Source organism: Oryzias melastigma, linkage group LG3 (assembly GCF_002922805.2).
Source record: "Oryzias melastigma strain HK-1 linkage group LG3, ASM292280v2, whole genome shotgun sequence".
Classification (NCBI taxonomy): Eukaryota; Metazoa; Chordata; class Actinopteri; order Beloniformes; family Adrianichthyidae; genus Oryzias; species Oryzias melastigma.
The window spans coordinates 4,314,689-4,329,807 of record NC_050514.1 but is presented as its reverse complement, the minus strand read 5'-3'; the positions used below and the strand labels follow the sequence as shown (position 1 = coordinate 4,329,807).

The 15,119-nt window shown below is 38.4% G+C and overlaps 1 protein-coding gene across 1 annotated transcript in view; it reads left to right on the top strand.

The window, feature by feature from the left end:
- Positions 1–234: 234 nt before the first annotated feature.
- LOC112160444 (CD151 antigen) overlaps positions 235–15,119 on the top strand; it is a gene marked incomplete at its 5' end in the record, with an annotated part of 25,976 nt that continues 11,091 nt past the window's right edge. The window contains 4 exon segments of the mRNA XM_024294944.1: positions 235–404; positions 4,494–4,578; positions 8,700–8,891; positions 14,474–14,548. Of these exon segments, the coding sequence (XP_024150712.1) occupies positions 4,495–4,578; positions 8,700–8,891; positions 14,474–14,548 (351 nt within the window).

The following is a 15,119-nucleotide window of genomic DNA, read 5'->3' as shown; positions in this document are numbered from 1 at the left end:
GTGTTTTGTGGGTCTTTTGTAACTTAGTGGTGGTTTTTAGTTTCTGTTGGAGACTTTTAGTCACTTAATTTTGTAAGCTATGATTTAGTTTAATAATACTGAGTCGGTCGTTTTTTTCCGTCACAAACACGTGCGGGCTTTCCCTTCTTCCTCGCTCCGGGACGTGTAAACTGAGACTCGCGTAAGGTGGCCTCGGGGTGCGGGGTGGAGTCAGCAGCTGCTGCTCAAATCCAGCCCCCGCTCCGTGTAGTTTGTCTGTCGGCCCTGCGGTCTCACTTGCTCCTCAGAGCAGCTTTTAGCTAGACCAAAGTGGGATGAAAACGGTCCGGATTTAGCTACATATTTGAATATTTACCAACACAGGTCCGTCTTTGAAGCGACAAAGCGAGGGGAACCAGCAGCAGGTAAGCGTAACCGGAAGTGCTTAGCGGTCAGCTTTAGCCCAGACTGCGGTGTGGTTGCTGTGTCTGCGGCGTTCTCACACAACAAAACCAGTGTTTAACGAACAGCAAGGAACATTTCTGACTCTTTAAACTGATCCTTTGTAGTAAACGTCAATGAAACACTGAGTTACACTAAGACTAAATTTATGGCTCTATTTATACTTTTGCGGTAGCTAATGTTGAAATTCTCGAGGAGACGAATGTCTCTTCTTTACAGTTGTACTTTGTGCTCGTCGTCGTGTAAAATAAAAACTTATTCGACAAAACATGGCAGCACGATATTGGTTACAGTTTTTTAATATAAATATTATTATTAGTTTTTTTTTCTTTCAAAAAATATGTAAGCCCTCGCGGAACAACAGTTAAGTAGTTGGTTTAATAGAAATAAATTAAACTTGGTGTAAAAATGTAAATAATTATATTAGCACTATTCATACTACACTAGGATTTTTAAAATATTATTTTTGTTTCTTGGTAATACTTTAAAACATCTCTTTTTTTCTAAATGTCAGTCATTTACTGTTTTTTTCTTGTGAATATTTTTTGTGTTTGAAAGACCACATTTTTTTCTATATTTAAATTGGAACTGGAATTTTCAAAAGCAGTTGGAGATTATTTAACAAAAAACGAGCTTAACCCCCTCAAAGAAATGTCCTACAGAAAAAACAATATAGGATTAGCAAGAACGTGTTAGAGCAAAAATTTTTATTCTGACAAATAGAATGACTGACTAATTGCTGTTTATTTCTCAATATAAGTCTCTGGGATTTTGGCTTCTTTAAGCCAGCAGGTACTTCCTAATTGCAAACCGATGGGGGATAGGGTCACTTGGTCCAGTTCTCATATACAGTTAATGTGGTGATACGTTTAATTTTTCACTAACTAAAGACAACCCCCCTAATCAAAGCCATGATGGGAGCATCCACATTTGTAGAGAATCTCAGTTTGAATCTTAAACCCTGTTTCTCTTCTAATGCTGTTTTTAATTTGAAGTAAAGCTTGGAAGCTTACAGAAAGATACTCCCTTTCTTGACTCAGCTTTTTTTGTTTTTAAAGCTTTGGCAAATGGAAGAGTGTTGGAATTTGGATCTTGTTTGAGTTTAATTAACAGGAACACACTAAAAAAGGCTCACCATAACAGAGGGCTGGCAGACAAAGTCCCGACTCAGCCGAGCTCCCACGTCTAAACTGACAATGGAGAATGGAGAAGAGTGCAAAAGGGAAAAATCAGGAGCTTTAGAAGGAGTCAGCTAGAAGAGTGCAAGTCTGGGCTTGACTGGTAAATTATCCATGAAAATTGTGGGGGAAAAAAACCCACTGAACAGAGTTAGCATGAGGACCAAGGACTTTTATATGCTGGGTTCTATAAACCTTGAAAGACTGGTGACAACTTTTATTTAGCTTTTTACATTTTTTTATTTCTGTATCCTTTTTTAAGCTAAAAATCTGGACATATTTTTGTCATCAGTTGTCAAATAAATGTAGTTTAATTTGGTAATTTAATTTAAAAGAGAAACATTTCACTTTCATGGGATTGGTGTTGGTACCAGACACCTGAGAAAGAGCTGCTTAGACTTTACAGCCTTTGGCAGGCTTGCTCAGTGTGTAGTCATGGGTCTTTCAGACACAGGTAATTACTCACCTCACAGATTTTGCCTACTCCACTGACGTCATGGTTTCTCACGAACTTTAGTCCTGAGACCCTTTACAGGCAAAAACATCAAATAAGAAAAAAGTTAAGTACGCTGCACTTTTTCGAGCTTCAGTAACAGCATAACATGCTTTTGTATTGTTTTTTTTTCACCTTTTTAGTCCTTTTTCTATTGCTCTACATTAGAGCTGTCAGGCGATTAAAATTTTTAATCGCGATTAATCGCATTTTGTCCAGAGTAAACTCGCGATTAATCGCAAATTTACATGTGGCCTTTTTTTAAGGAAAAAAATGTGTGGTTCGTGGAATTTAGCAGTTCTACATTAATTATGAAAACAAGAATGACAAAATTAATAGTTTTCATCAGAAATACTTTATTTTGTAACATTGTATTGAGATAAACTTTCTTAACAATAAAAGGCTGTAACATAAAATGCCTAACAAAAGCCCAAGTGCAAGTGAAGGGCATTTTAAATTCAAAACTTCAATCAACGTTCAGTAAAATAAAATAAAAAACATCAAAAATAACATTTCCATAACACTTTCATGTTCATTTTTTGTCAGGACCAAATCTTTTCCTCCTCTGCTGAACTACAGTAATAAATGAAATAGAGATTTATCATTTCCAATGAACTTTTGTTTTTTAAAACATTAAAGACTGAGAAAAGCGGGATACACTGTGGATAGTTTGACAGTCTGTTACTGCCGCCGCGTTCTCTGGCTGCAGCTCGATGCAGCGACGTGTCCAGCGGAGCTCACGCCATGAATATGCCGGCAGACAGACCGCTATGCTGGGGTTGGATCACGCTTAAACCTCCAGAACATTTAAAACGTCCCCCGGTGCGCTTGCTGTTCGGAACGTCGGGGGTCTGCAGCTCTCGGGACACGGCGCCGGACGCGAGCCGGTACCACCAGACGTGGTACTGGACGCCAACCTGGAGCCGGGTTAGAGTGCAGGAGCTCTCCAGGTCCTAGCGCCGGCCGGTTTTCGCAGCTCGGTGTTTGGAGACCCGCCCGTGATCTAGTGAGAGCAGCCGGTGAGTTGGAGGGCAGGACGCCCGCGCGCGGTATGGAAAGGCACGTATGAGAAAGTCCGCCATTAATGCGTCAAAAAAATTGTCGGCGTCAAGCACATGTCAGATTAATGTGTTTTTAACGCAACAAATCTGACAGCCCTACTCTACATATTTTTTTACCATTACATTAAATATCTTCAAAGCTTTTTTTTGGTTTTTCAAAATTGGAAAAGAAACTAAACTTTACTGGATTGTCAAGCCATCTGCCAATTAATGGATTTTTTTGGTCAGATCCCAGATTTTACCACCATTGTGCCCATTGGCAAGACTATTAACATCACTTTGCCTCCAGTTTGATGAAACCTGTATGCGACTTGGGATAGAATGAATGTAATGAATCATGATGGAGATCTTGACTAATGTCTGCTCATAATTGGGGCTCATTGAGAGGCATATTTTTGTATTGTTGTCTGGAGGACCTATCTAACATTTCAGACATATTACATACTTGAACTTGAGACATTTCTTACTAAATAACTGACTAATAGAAAGTGGTTTCCAGAGTAAACATGCTGACATACCTGCAGGTAAGAGTTAACCCTTAAGCACAGGAGATGTCTTCAGCGACCCCTAAATAACTTATGCTTTTTGACTTAACTCTTTGACTGTTTATGCGATCAACGATTTCACCCAAAATAGACTTGGAGAGGATAAACATTTTTCCTACAAAAACAATTTTCCTTAACAATCAGTTTGCGAGGTTGAGATGAACTTTGCATTTTCTTGTTTGGCACCAGAGGCAACACTAAACAGCTCTATTGTTACAGTCTTGGGTGGATTTCTTGCTGTCAATGTTATGATCTCATAGTTTTGTGTCATTTTTTCAAATTTCCTTTGACACATTTTAATCATTACTTTCTTGGATGCCACAATTTTTGCAGCTCAACTTTCCTTGTTGTGTTTAGCACTGAAAGTTAGCAGAGATACAGGGTGTGCTCTGTGTATTCTGCTGGTTCTATATAAAGCCTTAGTTAGCTTTGTTCATCATAACCTTGACACATGTTTGTATGAATGAGGTTGTAGGCATTTTGTTTAATTTGTTTTTCTAAACTTTTCTTAATGTTGCCCTTTCTTCACAGTCATTTTACTGATTAACAAATACCACTTTGTGTACTAGCAGTAAATATTTTCCACACTGAAAACATGCTTGCTTGTAGGCGTAAGTGATTTGAGAACCTCCCACCCATTTTCTCACAGTTCTCTCCATGACATACATAAAGAGTAGTCCTATAAACACTAAATGCTCAACGTTGAGCAACCTAAATAAAGAACTATACAGACATACTGTATGTGAGCCCACTAACAGTCTGCTCTGTTTTCCAGTATGGGAGTTTACGAGGAAAAAAAACAAACATGTGGAACCATCTGCCTGAAGTACCTCCTGTTTACCTTCAACTTTTTTTTTTGGGTAAGTTTGCATTTGGGCAAGTTCTGATCTCAATGCAGACTGTGTCTTTGTCTGCAATGGGGCAAGTCTGTGTATGCTCACAAGAGTGAGACTTTATGGTGAGACCCCCGCGGGAGGGTGGGGAGGGGTGGAGGGGCAGATGATAAATGGCAGGGAGGGGAGATGTTGCGATGATAGACCTCAGTTGAGGCTTTATTGCAACACAGCAATGGGGCTAAGGTTTCTTAAGAGGTCAATTCGTATTACATAAGTGTATGCAAGCACATCTACTGTAAACTTAGAATGTGAGCTGTGAGATCCCATTGAGTTTGTTCTATTTTGTAGTAGAGTGAAAATGTTCACGCAATTTCTTTTTTACAAGGGAAGGTCGTAGCAAACATTTGAACAACACGCATTGGTGAGGGAATGTTTCATAAGTGAAACGTGGGCTAGTCATACAGTTTTTTCGCTTGCATCCTGGCTGTTAGATTTGAAGAAATCGGACAATCAGAGCGTAGTCTTTCTAGTCATCCAATAGGCATCCTACAGGTACTCACGCCACCATACAACAGCATCATCATTACATCATAAGTGCGTGTAACTTCCAACAGTGGTACGTTCCATTTTCATGACGCTCCTTAAGGTGGTCAATAGAGCCTCAAGGGGGAACTGCAAGATGCACCTGCACTCCCTTTAACCCATAGTAACCTATACCCATTTTTCCTTAAAAAAAGGAAACTATGTGGAAGATGCCACACACCAAGTTGACCACAGAACACATTTGTGATGTTTCTGTTACACTGATATCACCATGGGTTCAATTCAATTTTTTTCAATTCAATTCAATTTTATTTATATAGCCCAATATCACAAATTCAATTTGCCTCATTGGGCTTCATGCCTGTAGTTTTTACAGATGCACAGATGGAGTCATAAAATATGCACAATAGGTAAAAACTAAACAGACTATAAAGAACGGTCATCCCTGTCCTTAGACCCTCCCTCGCGGTAAGGAAAAACTCCTAAAAAAACCTGAGTCAGGAAAAAAAGAAGAAACCTTAGGGATTCCCACATGAGGGAGAGATCCCATCCCAGGACGGACAGGCGATACCAGAACGGTTAAAGAAAAGTTAGCTGCTAAAACTGCATATATGAGTAGAGTTCATTCATATAGAGCTGAGGGACGAGTGATGATTAAGTCCATAGTCCAGATGAAGCAGAACTGCAGTCCACGACCAGGAGCAGGAGGACAGACGACCCACCAGGAATCACTCCCACTCAGAGATGCAGGATGGTGTCGGGGCTTCATCCAGATGGGCGGGGCTTCGTCAGGATCACCAACAAGTCTCCCGGAAACTGCAATCTCTCCCGGTCTCCCACAGGGGAGTCGGAAAGAAGGAAAAACATGTGAATTATACTGCACCACCAACAAAGGCATACAATTAGAAGTAAATAAAAAAGTAGAGGAGAGGAGAAGTAGATGGAAAAGAGGACAGAGCCCCAGTGCACCATACTTTCCCCAAAGTATGAGTTGAGTTCTTAGTTCTCAATCTTAGCCAAGGGTTAGGATTGATTGACCAATTAGAATGGTAGAAGTTGCCTCTTTTCCACACGCGGCGTGGTTGTACCTGAGTCAAAATAACCAGTTCAGCGTTATATATGTCAAATTGACAAATATTGGCCTGATAATGGACCCTGACCGATATTTGGTCAAATAGTTGAGATGCAGCTGCTCCTGTTCACGACCTTCCACAGACTCGGACAACCCAAAAATTTACTGCATCTGTACAAGTCAAACCCCCATAGAGGTGAATGTGACTAAGTATAACTTCTACATTTAAACCAATCTGAGCAAAACTTTCCCAGTAATATTTTTATTTGGATTAGTTTTTAGCAAAAATCAAAAACCCTGAGTTGTTTTTTTAAGACACATTTTTTCTGCAGAACAGCAGGAGCTCATTAGAAATACGCCTTTGAGATGTGGGCGGGACAGTTAGTGTGGAAGTTAGCCTCTCTAATTTCTTATCAACCTTTGGTTTACAGTCTCTCCTGTTAGCTTATAGCACCTCACAAACCCAAGCTAACATAAGCGTACCAACAAAAATGGTGAGCAATATCAGAGCACCATCATGTTTTTGATGGAGGGCGTGTATAAATAAAAATGAAAACTGTTTCTGGGTATTTATTTATTCCAGTTGTGATGGATCAGGAGAAAATGAAAACCTGTGATTTTTATTACCAACAAATTTTGGAATTGCATCAGGTATTGCTCCACTTTTTCCTCACTGCCAAAGTCCCTCTGCTCCACTCCATTTCTAAATCCTCCACTTGCAGACAAACACATCCATTAATGTCTTTGTTTTCCTCATTGGAGCTGCAATTTGGCTCAAAACTGTTTAACTGGATTGCTCCAATGCCATTTTTTTTAATATGCTGATGTTCGGTTGGGGTTGTGAGGGGCTGTAAGCTAGCAGGAGAGAGTGTAAAAAAAGAAATGCTTTAAAGTAACGTAGTCTTTCTTCTGCACCAACAGTTCCAACCACAATCCAGAGCCGAATTTTTAATGAGCTCCTGCAGCTCTGCAGAAATATGTCTTAAAGAACGACTCGGGCTTTTTGATTTTAGCTAAAACCTGAATAATGATAATCAAAATCACCCAATCGCCCAATTGGAATAGCTGCTACCCACTCACTATAAGTGCAATCTAGATGAAAACAAAATTAAAACAGTTAATATGAATGGACAATGCATTTCCTTTTGTTGGCCATGACTGTTTTTTGCTGTTACGTTCAAGCAACAAGACAATCGTGCAACCAGCAGCAGCAGCAGCAGTAAGCTCTTTCATTCAGGATGTATCCAGGCGTCTGCTTCTCTGGTTTATAGACTAAAGGCCTGCTTTTGCATGTCTTTTATTCAAAGTATCTTTTTCCTGAGTAAAGTATATGATGCTATAAATACCTGATGTGAGCTTTTGGATGTGTGTCAGAAATGTTAATTGAACTTAGGTGTTTTCTTCTCCATTCCGGCAAAGGCTTGTGATTCTCACTCATTCTCAGTGTGATCTCACCCTCACAGCTTTCTCCACATTTCATAATCATATGTTTGCCAGCAAAGATCTCTAGTCTCGTTGGCAGGCAGACATCACGGAATCACTGCAGTGCCAGATGTCACAGTAAATATTTCAGACTAAATCAAATCCAGTTATTTGATTTTTTTTTTTTATCATTTCTTACGAGGACAGATTTGTTGCTCATTTTATGATCAAAATCTGGTGGCCTTTTCCCCTAGACATTTAATTAACTTTCAAGAGAAAAATCAGTTTGTGCCATTTTTTCCCCCCCATAGAATCTAACTGTTTTACAACCTGTTGACTGACTGATCTTTACAGTAAAAGGCAAACATCGTAAACATTTTCAGTCAATACTCATTTTCAAACTGTGGAAAAAACTGTTAAATTTTGTTTCACTGCACTAAAACAACTAAATAATTTAGCCTAAAGCAAACACATATTATAAATAAGGTTATACATTTATAAGCAAAAGTAAGTTTTTAGCTTTCTGTTTAATCTTTTCAAAATAAATTAAAAAATGAATATTACTTTTGATCTTCTCACTGATCCAACAGGCAGAGTTTTATTTCTTTACCTCTTCATGCCTCCAGGTGGCACTAGAGTAAGACTGTTTTTATGTGGTTGTATGACTATTACTGTGATGGTGTGACATTTATTGTTGCAGTTTGCCTCACCATATGTGTGACTAAAAATCATTTTTAATTTTTCTGTAATCATTTGTGTGGAAAATCTATTGCATTCTGAATTGGGAATACTATTTTTTTTTTGTTAATATGAACTGGTTGTTGCTCCCTAATCCTCATGCACATAAGGTGAAACATATGTTATAAATGTTATGTTTGAAACTGCAATATCTGATTATTTGTTAAACATAATCTGGATTTGAGGCCTAAAAAAGTCGAATGTTCCCTCACAGCAAAGAGAAATAAATTTCAGTTTTGTACATCAAAGTGACGTGTGTAATTAAGACTTAAATCTCTGTAAATATTTGCCATGCACCAGAGTCTCAGCAGTGATGTCTGTCCAGCCGGCAGCAGAAAGCCGAGTTTTAACGGCACGCTTTCTCTTCCAGTTGGCAGGGGTTGTTGTGATGGGGGTGGGCCTTTGGACCTTGCTGGTGAAGAGTGACTACATTAGCCTTCTCCACTCCAACACCTATGCCGCATCTGCCTGCATACTGGTCCTCGCCGGAATCATCGTCATGGTAACGGGCGTGCTCGGCTGCTGTGCCACTTTCAAGGAACAGAGAAGGCTTCTTCGAGTGGTAAGAGATCACATCAAGGTGGACGGATAAAAGATCTCTAATGTAGCTCAGAGGCCTGGAAGCTGAAGTTGGACATTTATTTCTCCCCAAACTACTGTAACATTTTCACATTTTCGTGCCCTGGTTAACAGAATGTGTTTTAAAAGGGTGTTTTTACTGAAGACGCTTTATAGAGAAAAAGTGTTTTAACAAAAAACATAACGCACTAACCCTCACACTTAAGAATAAAAGCTGAAATATTCTTATTACAAACATTTATGGATTCTTCATACCTAAAGAAATAAATAGTATTTATGAAAAGCAGAATTTCATCAGGAATTCCCTTTCAAGTTGAGGGCGATATTGAAATCCCAAAATTATTTAGTTTAAACCCTCATGTTAGCTTATCTACCCCTAACAACCCCAAGCTAACATTAGCGTAGCAAAACAAAAAAATACAACATTGAGCAATATTGGAGTGATCCAATCGTACAGTTATGAGCCAGATGGTAGCTAAGAGGGAAATCAAAAACTCTCATGGGATGATGGGAAATCAGTTGAGGCTTACTCCCAGGCCAGCAGTCCAGCCTACATCTCAAAGGCGAATATCTAATAAATTCCTGCTGCTCTGTAGAAACCAAGTGTTAAAAATGAGAGACCTTTTTTGGTTTTGGTCAACAACTGCATAAAAGACCACTGGGAACGATTATACAATGGATACAAATATAGCGGGGATGGGATTTTAAATGAACACCCATCCACTACAATTGGGTCACTTAATTTCTCCATCCATCCTTTCATTTTCTCAACCTTCTGGGGTCAGGGGGTTGCTGGAGCCTATCCTGGCTACTGTTAGGTGAAGGTGTGGGGATCATCCTGGACAGGTCGCCAGTCTGTCACATTGCACACAACCACATACACTCAAACACACACACGTAGGGACGCTTTAGAATAAGCAATCAAAATTTGAATCACGTTTTTAGACCGGGGGAAGAAGCCGGAACACCCTGAGAAAACCCACACATGCACTGGGAGAAATGCAAATTCCACACAGAAAGATCCCAGCAGAGATTCTCTCTGTCAGGTGAGAGTGCTAACCACTGCTCCTGCACTCAATTCCTCCTCTCTGCTAATTCCTAAAATTCTCTGTGTTGAACACAAGCAGGGATTTTTCTAGTGAAGTTTTAAAAGTCTAAATGAAGATGCCAGCATGTGTTACTCTCCATTTCAGTCACCGTTCACACTTCTCCAAGGGCCTCTTGGCTGACTTTTGTTTCCTTGTTATTTAACTTTCTTTATTTCATTTAAAAACATTCTGAATTGACTTTAGTTAAAAGGTCATGAACAAACATTAAAGCAGTGTTTGATGAACTGTTTTATAATATTTCTACATTAAAAGTTTTTTTTTACATAGTATTTATCCCTTTCCACTGTGTAAACTTTACATTAGGTGCAGCAGAATGACAATTTTATTGTATTATTTCTGCATATTTAGTGTAAAAACAATAAGTTAAACTTAATTACTGCTTTGGTCATGTAATGTATGTTTTTTTCTTGTTTGTCTGCTCATCAGACCCTGATAGCATAACTATTTTTTATAATGTCACCAGGTTTCCCCCCCAAAAATAGCTCTTAGTAAAATGTTTGAAAATATTCATTTAGAAACATTTTTATATCTCTTTTTTTTCTTTATTATTCAGTAAATTTAGTTTACTGAATATGTTTTATTATGTTGTATTAACCTTAAAATCATTTTTGTCTTTATCTAAATCTGCACCAGGCAACAAACTGCTGGTTTTTGTTGTGTAACTGAATTGTTGCACAGTAAATAAAAAAAATGGCATTTATTTTTTATAAAAGCTTAATAATAAAAGCTTTGATTTAGAAACTTGGCAAATGCTTGCAGTTTTCTAAAAGTTCAGTAGTTTTTCACACAAAAATCATGCAAGGAGACATGCTCACTTGTTACTTAAAGCTGAAAAACATGAAGGTTGTGTGGCAGCAGGAAGAGAGGTGGCACCATAGATTTTTTTTTTTTTTTTTGCAGGTATGCATGCCAGTTTTGTGCACCAGCGATTGCCATCACCTTGTAATTAAAGTGAATGTCAGAAGGTCCAACAAGCAGATAAGATAAAACTTCATTAATCCCAAAGGGCAGCGATGGCAGACACATTCCTCTGCTTCCCTGCAGTATTTTGCTGCTGTAATCCTGGAATTAGGCAGATGCAGCCGCCCTTTAATTGAAGGGGAAATGTTGTTAGACTTTTACTTCTTAAATGTTAAACCAAACAAAGAATGAGGGGTCAAGAAGGACAAAGAGATTAAAGAGGCAAATTGCCTGGTGGGAGGAAGGACGTTTGTCGTCTGCAAACACACACCTCTATTATTTTGGTAGAGAAGAATGAGGAAACAATGATTTATGGAGAAGAAAATATATTCTTTCTTTGTGAAGGATTAAATAGTGTCAGCGTCTGCTTTTTTCATTCATTTTTGTCTTTTTAGATTTGTCTCTTCTTCACGTTTATGCAGGTCACGCCTCAAAAGAACCTGTAAAAATCTAATTAGCATTAATAATGTTATAAACTAATAATAACCAGACTTTTACTGGTATTTAGGTGTTGGTTTGTAAATATAAAGAGAAGTGTCCAAATATTTTAGAATTTTCTGTCTCCTGCTTTAATATCTGTTTTACTGTAGAGATTTTGAAGATCATCAGCTTCTAATCAAAGGAAATCAGGCCATTGATACTTTTATTTGGCCATTTACAGTCCAGACTGATTCTTATCACAGTTTTTCAATTGTCTTTTTTTAAATAACAGTGTGATCTCTGATGTTCTGCATTCTGTCAAAGTTCAATTAGATCAAAAAGCTTCTGTTTCAAAACTTGTAGAATTTTTTTCATTACATATTATCATCACCTAATTATATTGTCTTTTGATCTATTAAAAAAGCGTTTCCAGTGGTTTTTAGAGTATGAATATGCTGCTGTCAGCCAAAATAGAAAAAAATCTGACATTTTCTAGGACATAGTTTCTGCAGAGCGGCAGGAGATCATTAGAAGCTGTTATTGAACCATAATGACGTTTTTAATCTTTGTATTTATGATCTTCCTAATCTTAGAGATGTACAGTTTTAAAGATTCTGTAAGGAAATGGTTTGCAGGTCAGTGTGCCCTGAGGAGGAGGACTATAAAACTTAGCCCTACAGCATTTTGTTTTTGATGCATCGAGGATGCAATAAGAGAATGAAAGCAAGTGACAAGTTCTGAAGGAACAGAATGAAGGACCCAGACGGGAAAAAAGCTCAGATAACGCATCGTCATCTCTAAAGCAAATGTGCTTTCTGCAAAGACAAGTGAGTTCTCTTATTCAGCCCACACACACTGCAGATTAGAGTCGAACAGTAGAGCAGCACTTGAAAGAAACAACAGATTGATGTAGTGCGGATGGACCCAATGACAGTCTTTGTCAGGATTGTGTCTCTTAGAGAGAGCGCGGATGTGAGGAGTCCTCATGATCTGCTGCTTTAACGTGTCACACCCTGTAGATGTATGATCAATGTCTGAATGCAGTGAACATGGAAACATGGAAACTTTCTTTACATTAACTGTTAAATGAATGGGGTTCTCCTTTAGAAATATGCAATCTAAATATGACATTTATTTATAACCAAGTATGTGCTACCTCTTTGGAAGTAAAATCTCCTGGTAAATGCATCCAAGCTCTTAAACTTATTGAGGATTTGAAGGGAAGCATGTTGTTGCCCCATACAATACATCTGAAATGTATCGTCATCACAATATCCCCCTATGCTTAACAAATCAACTAAAGCCCTGTAGGCATTTGACCAACCGGAAGGGCCCCTTCACGTTGTTGACCAATCACATATGTTATGTGCTATGTAGATGTGTGTAATTTGGTTACATTACATTTGGTTCATGTGTCACAAGAACATATCGCTATTGCAATTTTGATCACTAATATTGAAAGTCTCATGTGTAAATTGGAGTATAATTTATGTTATGTAGTAGTTCATTTTGGGCTTATCCCTTTCGGGGTTGCCACAGCGTAACAGCACCCACTGTTTCGTATCAGTGATTTGGCAGAGTTTTTTTACGCCGGATGCCCTTCCTGACACAACCCTGTACTTGAGGGGCACAGGGACCCAGTTAGGCAGCAGCGTCAAGGGTCTTGCCTAAGGACCCAATCTGGGTGGGGATCAGTGGACAACCCTGGGAATCGAACCCAGGGCTCCTGCGTGTCAGCCCTTCACCTAGCCCACTGAGCCACCCAGCCGCTGGAGTATAATTTATGTTATAATGACTTTTATTTGTTTTGCTATCTGTTCATGTATCACAAGACATATCGTCATTGCAAAGTTGATCAATAATATCGCATATCGCAAGTTTTCCTGATATTGTGCAGCCCTAGCATGTTGTGATTTATCACAGTTGTTGACACATGCAGCACAGAGCAACCTGCAGAGTCGTTAAGGTAAATTACATTAATCAAGTGGGTTTTCTGCTATCTATAGAGCTAAAAAAGATTTCAATTACGGCCTTGATTTACTGTATGGTCATTATTTTAGCTTATTTTTGTATCAGTGTCTGTAACTTGAGGTGTTTTGGTTTATTCTTGTACTCATCAGAAAGCCACTCTCAGGCCTCTTCATCATTCAGAGCTGCTCACAGATGTAATCAGCTCAAGCTTTCACATCAAAGATCAGGCTCACTTCGCCTGGCGCAATTTCTTTCTGTGATAGCAGAAGGGCGAAGGAATTTTAAGCCAAGGTCTCACAATCTCCCCGGGTCTCTCATTCTGCGGAGAGAGGCTCCGGTTCTCTCTTTGCATGAAAAGTGGATTGTCCCTGTCGGTGCCATTTGTGTGGCCATAAATCACATGCAGAAGATAAACTTTGAGCCACCATTGTGTCTGAAAACGAAGACGCTGACACATGCTTCACTGCTTAACTGACTTTTACAGTTTAAGGAGATAAAACTTTGAGATAAGCAGCTGTAGGTAAACCAATACACAGCTTATAACATCTAATATTGGTGTACTTTTAGCTTTACCACTTGAGAAGCTGCTAAATTCAGCAATAATGGCAGAACTTAAAAATTATTTTATGGTTTTATTGTGAATCTACAATAAATTCTTGTTATTCCTATACCATTATTCATCTTGTTTAATCCTCTTTACTACAAGACTGCTCATCAAGAAAGTAACAAGAAATCAACTCCTAAAACAATCAGTGCATTGAGTTCTGTGGTGAGAATTATTATGGATTGGTAGAAGTGTCCGCTCAGGAGACTTTGCCCATCTGTTAATCAGATATTTAGTGTTCAATAAGCTTCCAGCTCTGGGCTTTGTTCCCCCTCATATCCAAATGATCAGTCGTTCTTGGACAAGAGTTTTCAATTTTACCGTATTTAATTATACCACAATGGAAAGCATTTGTTTGGAAATAGCTGTCCTTCTGGTACTCAAACAAACTTTTTTTTTCTTTAAAGGTGGAATAGATAAAAAAAAAAGTCAAATCAATGAGCTTTTCATCACAACAACCTGCTCTTAACTGTACTTTGTCTTTCCTTTCTGTTTCTACAGTACTTTGTTCTGCTGCTGTGCATCTTTTTGCTGGAGATCATTGCTGGTGTTCTGGCCTACATCTATTACCAGCAGGTAAGACTTTTTTTATTTTTACAGAAAAGTACAAACACACATCAATGTCTACTTGTACAAATGAAAGATAATTAAGAAGCCAAAATGATTTTATTTTTTACATTTTCTTTTCTATTCATAAGGACTTAAAAGTCCCACTCTGACCATCTTTTGATCTATTTTAAAAGATGATGATTTTGCCATTTTTAGCCAGAATCTAAAAACCTGTCATTTTCTAGGACATAGTTCCTGCAGAGCGGCAGTAGTTCATTAAAATTCACTTCTTTACAACAGACATCCAGTTTAATGTGACTTACACTCCACCTGTCAAGTTTTTCCTCTTCCTTCTTTCTTTTTGGAAAAAAAGTAGCTTATTTTACGATTTTCCATATCTATAAAACTAATAAATTTGACTAACATGACCCAAGTTGTAATAAAGATGTATCTATTTACGTATAGCTAGATGTACACCGTTATAGAAGAAACAATACTCATAGAGGTGTAACGGATCACAAAACTCACGGTTCGGATCGTGTTCCGGTTTTGGAGTCATGGTTCAGATCATTTTTTTTAGATCAATAAAAAGTGAAAA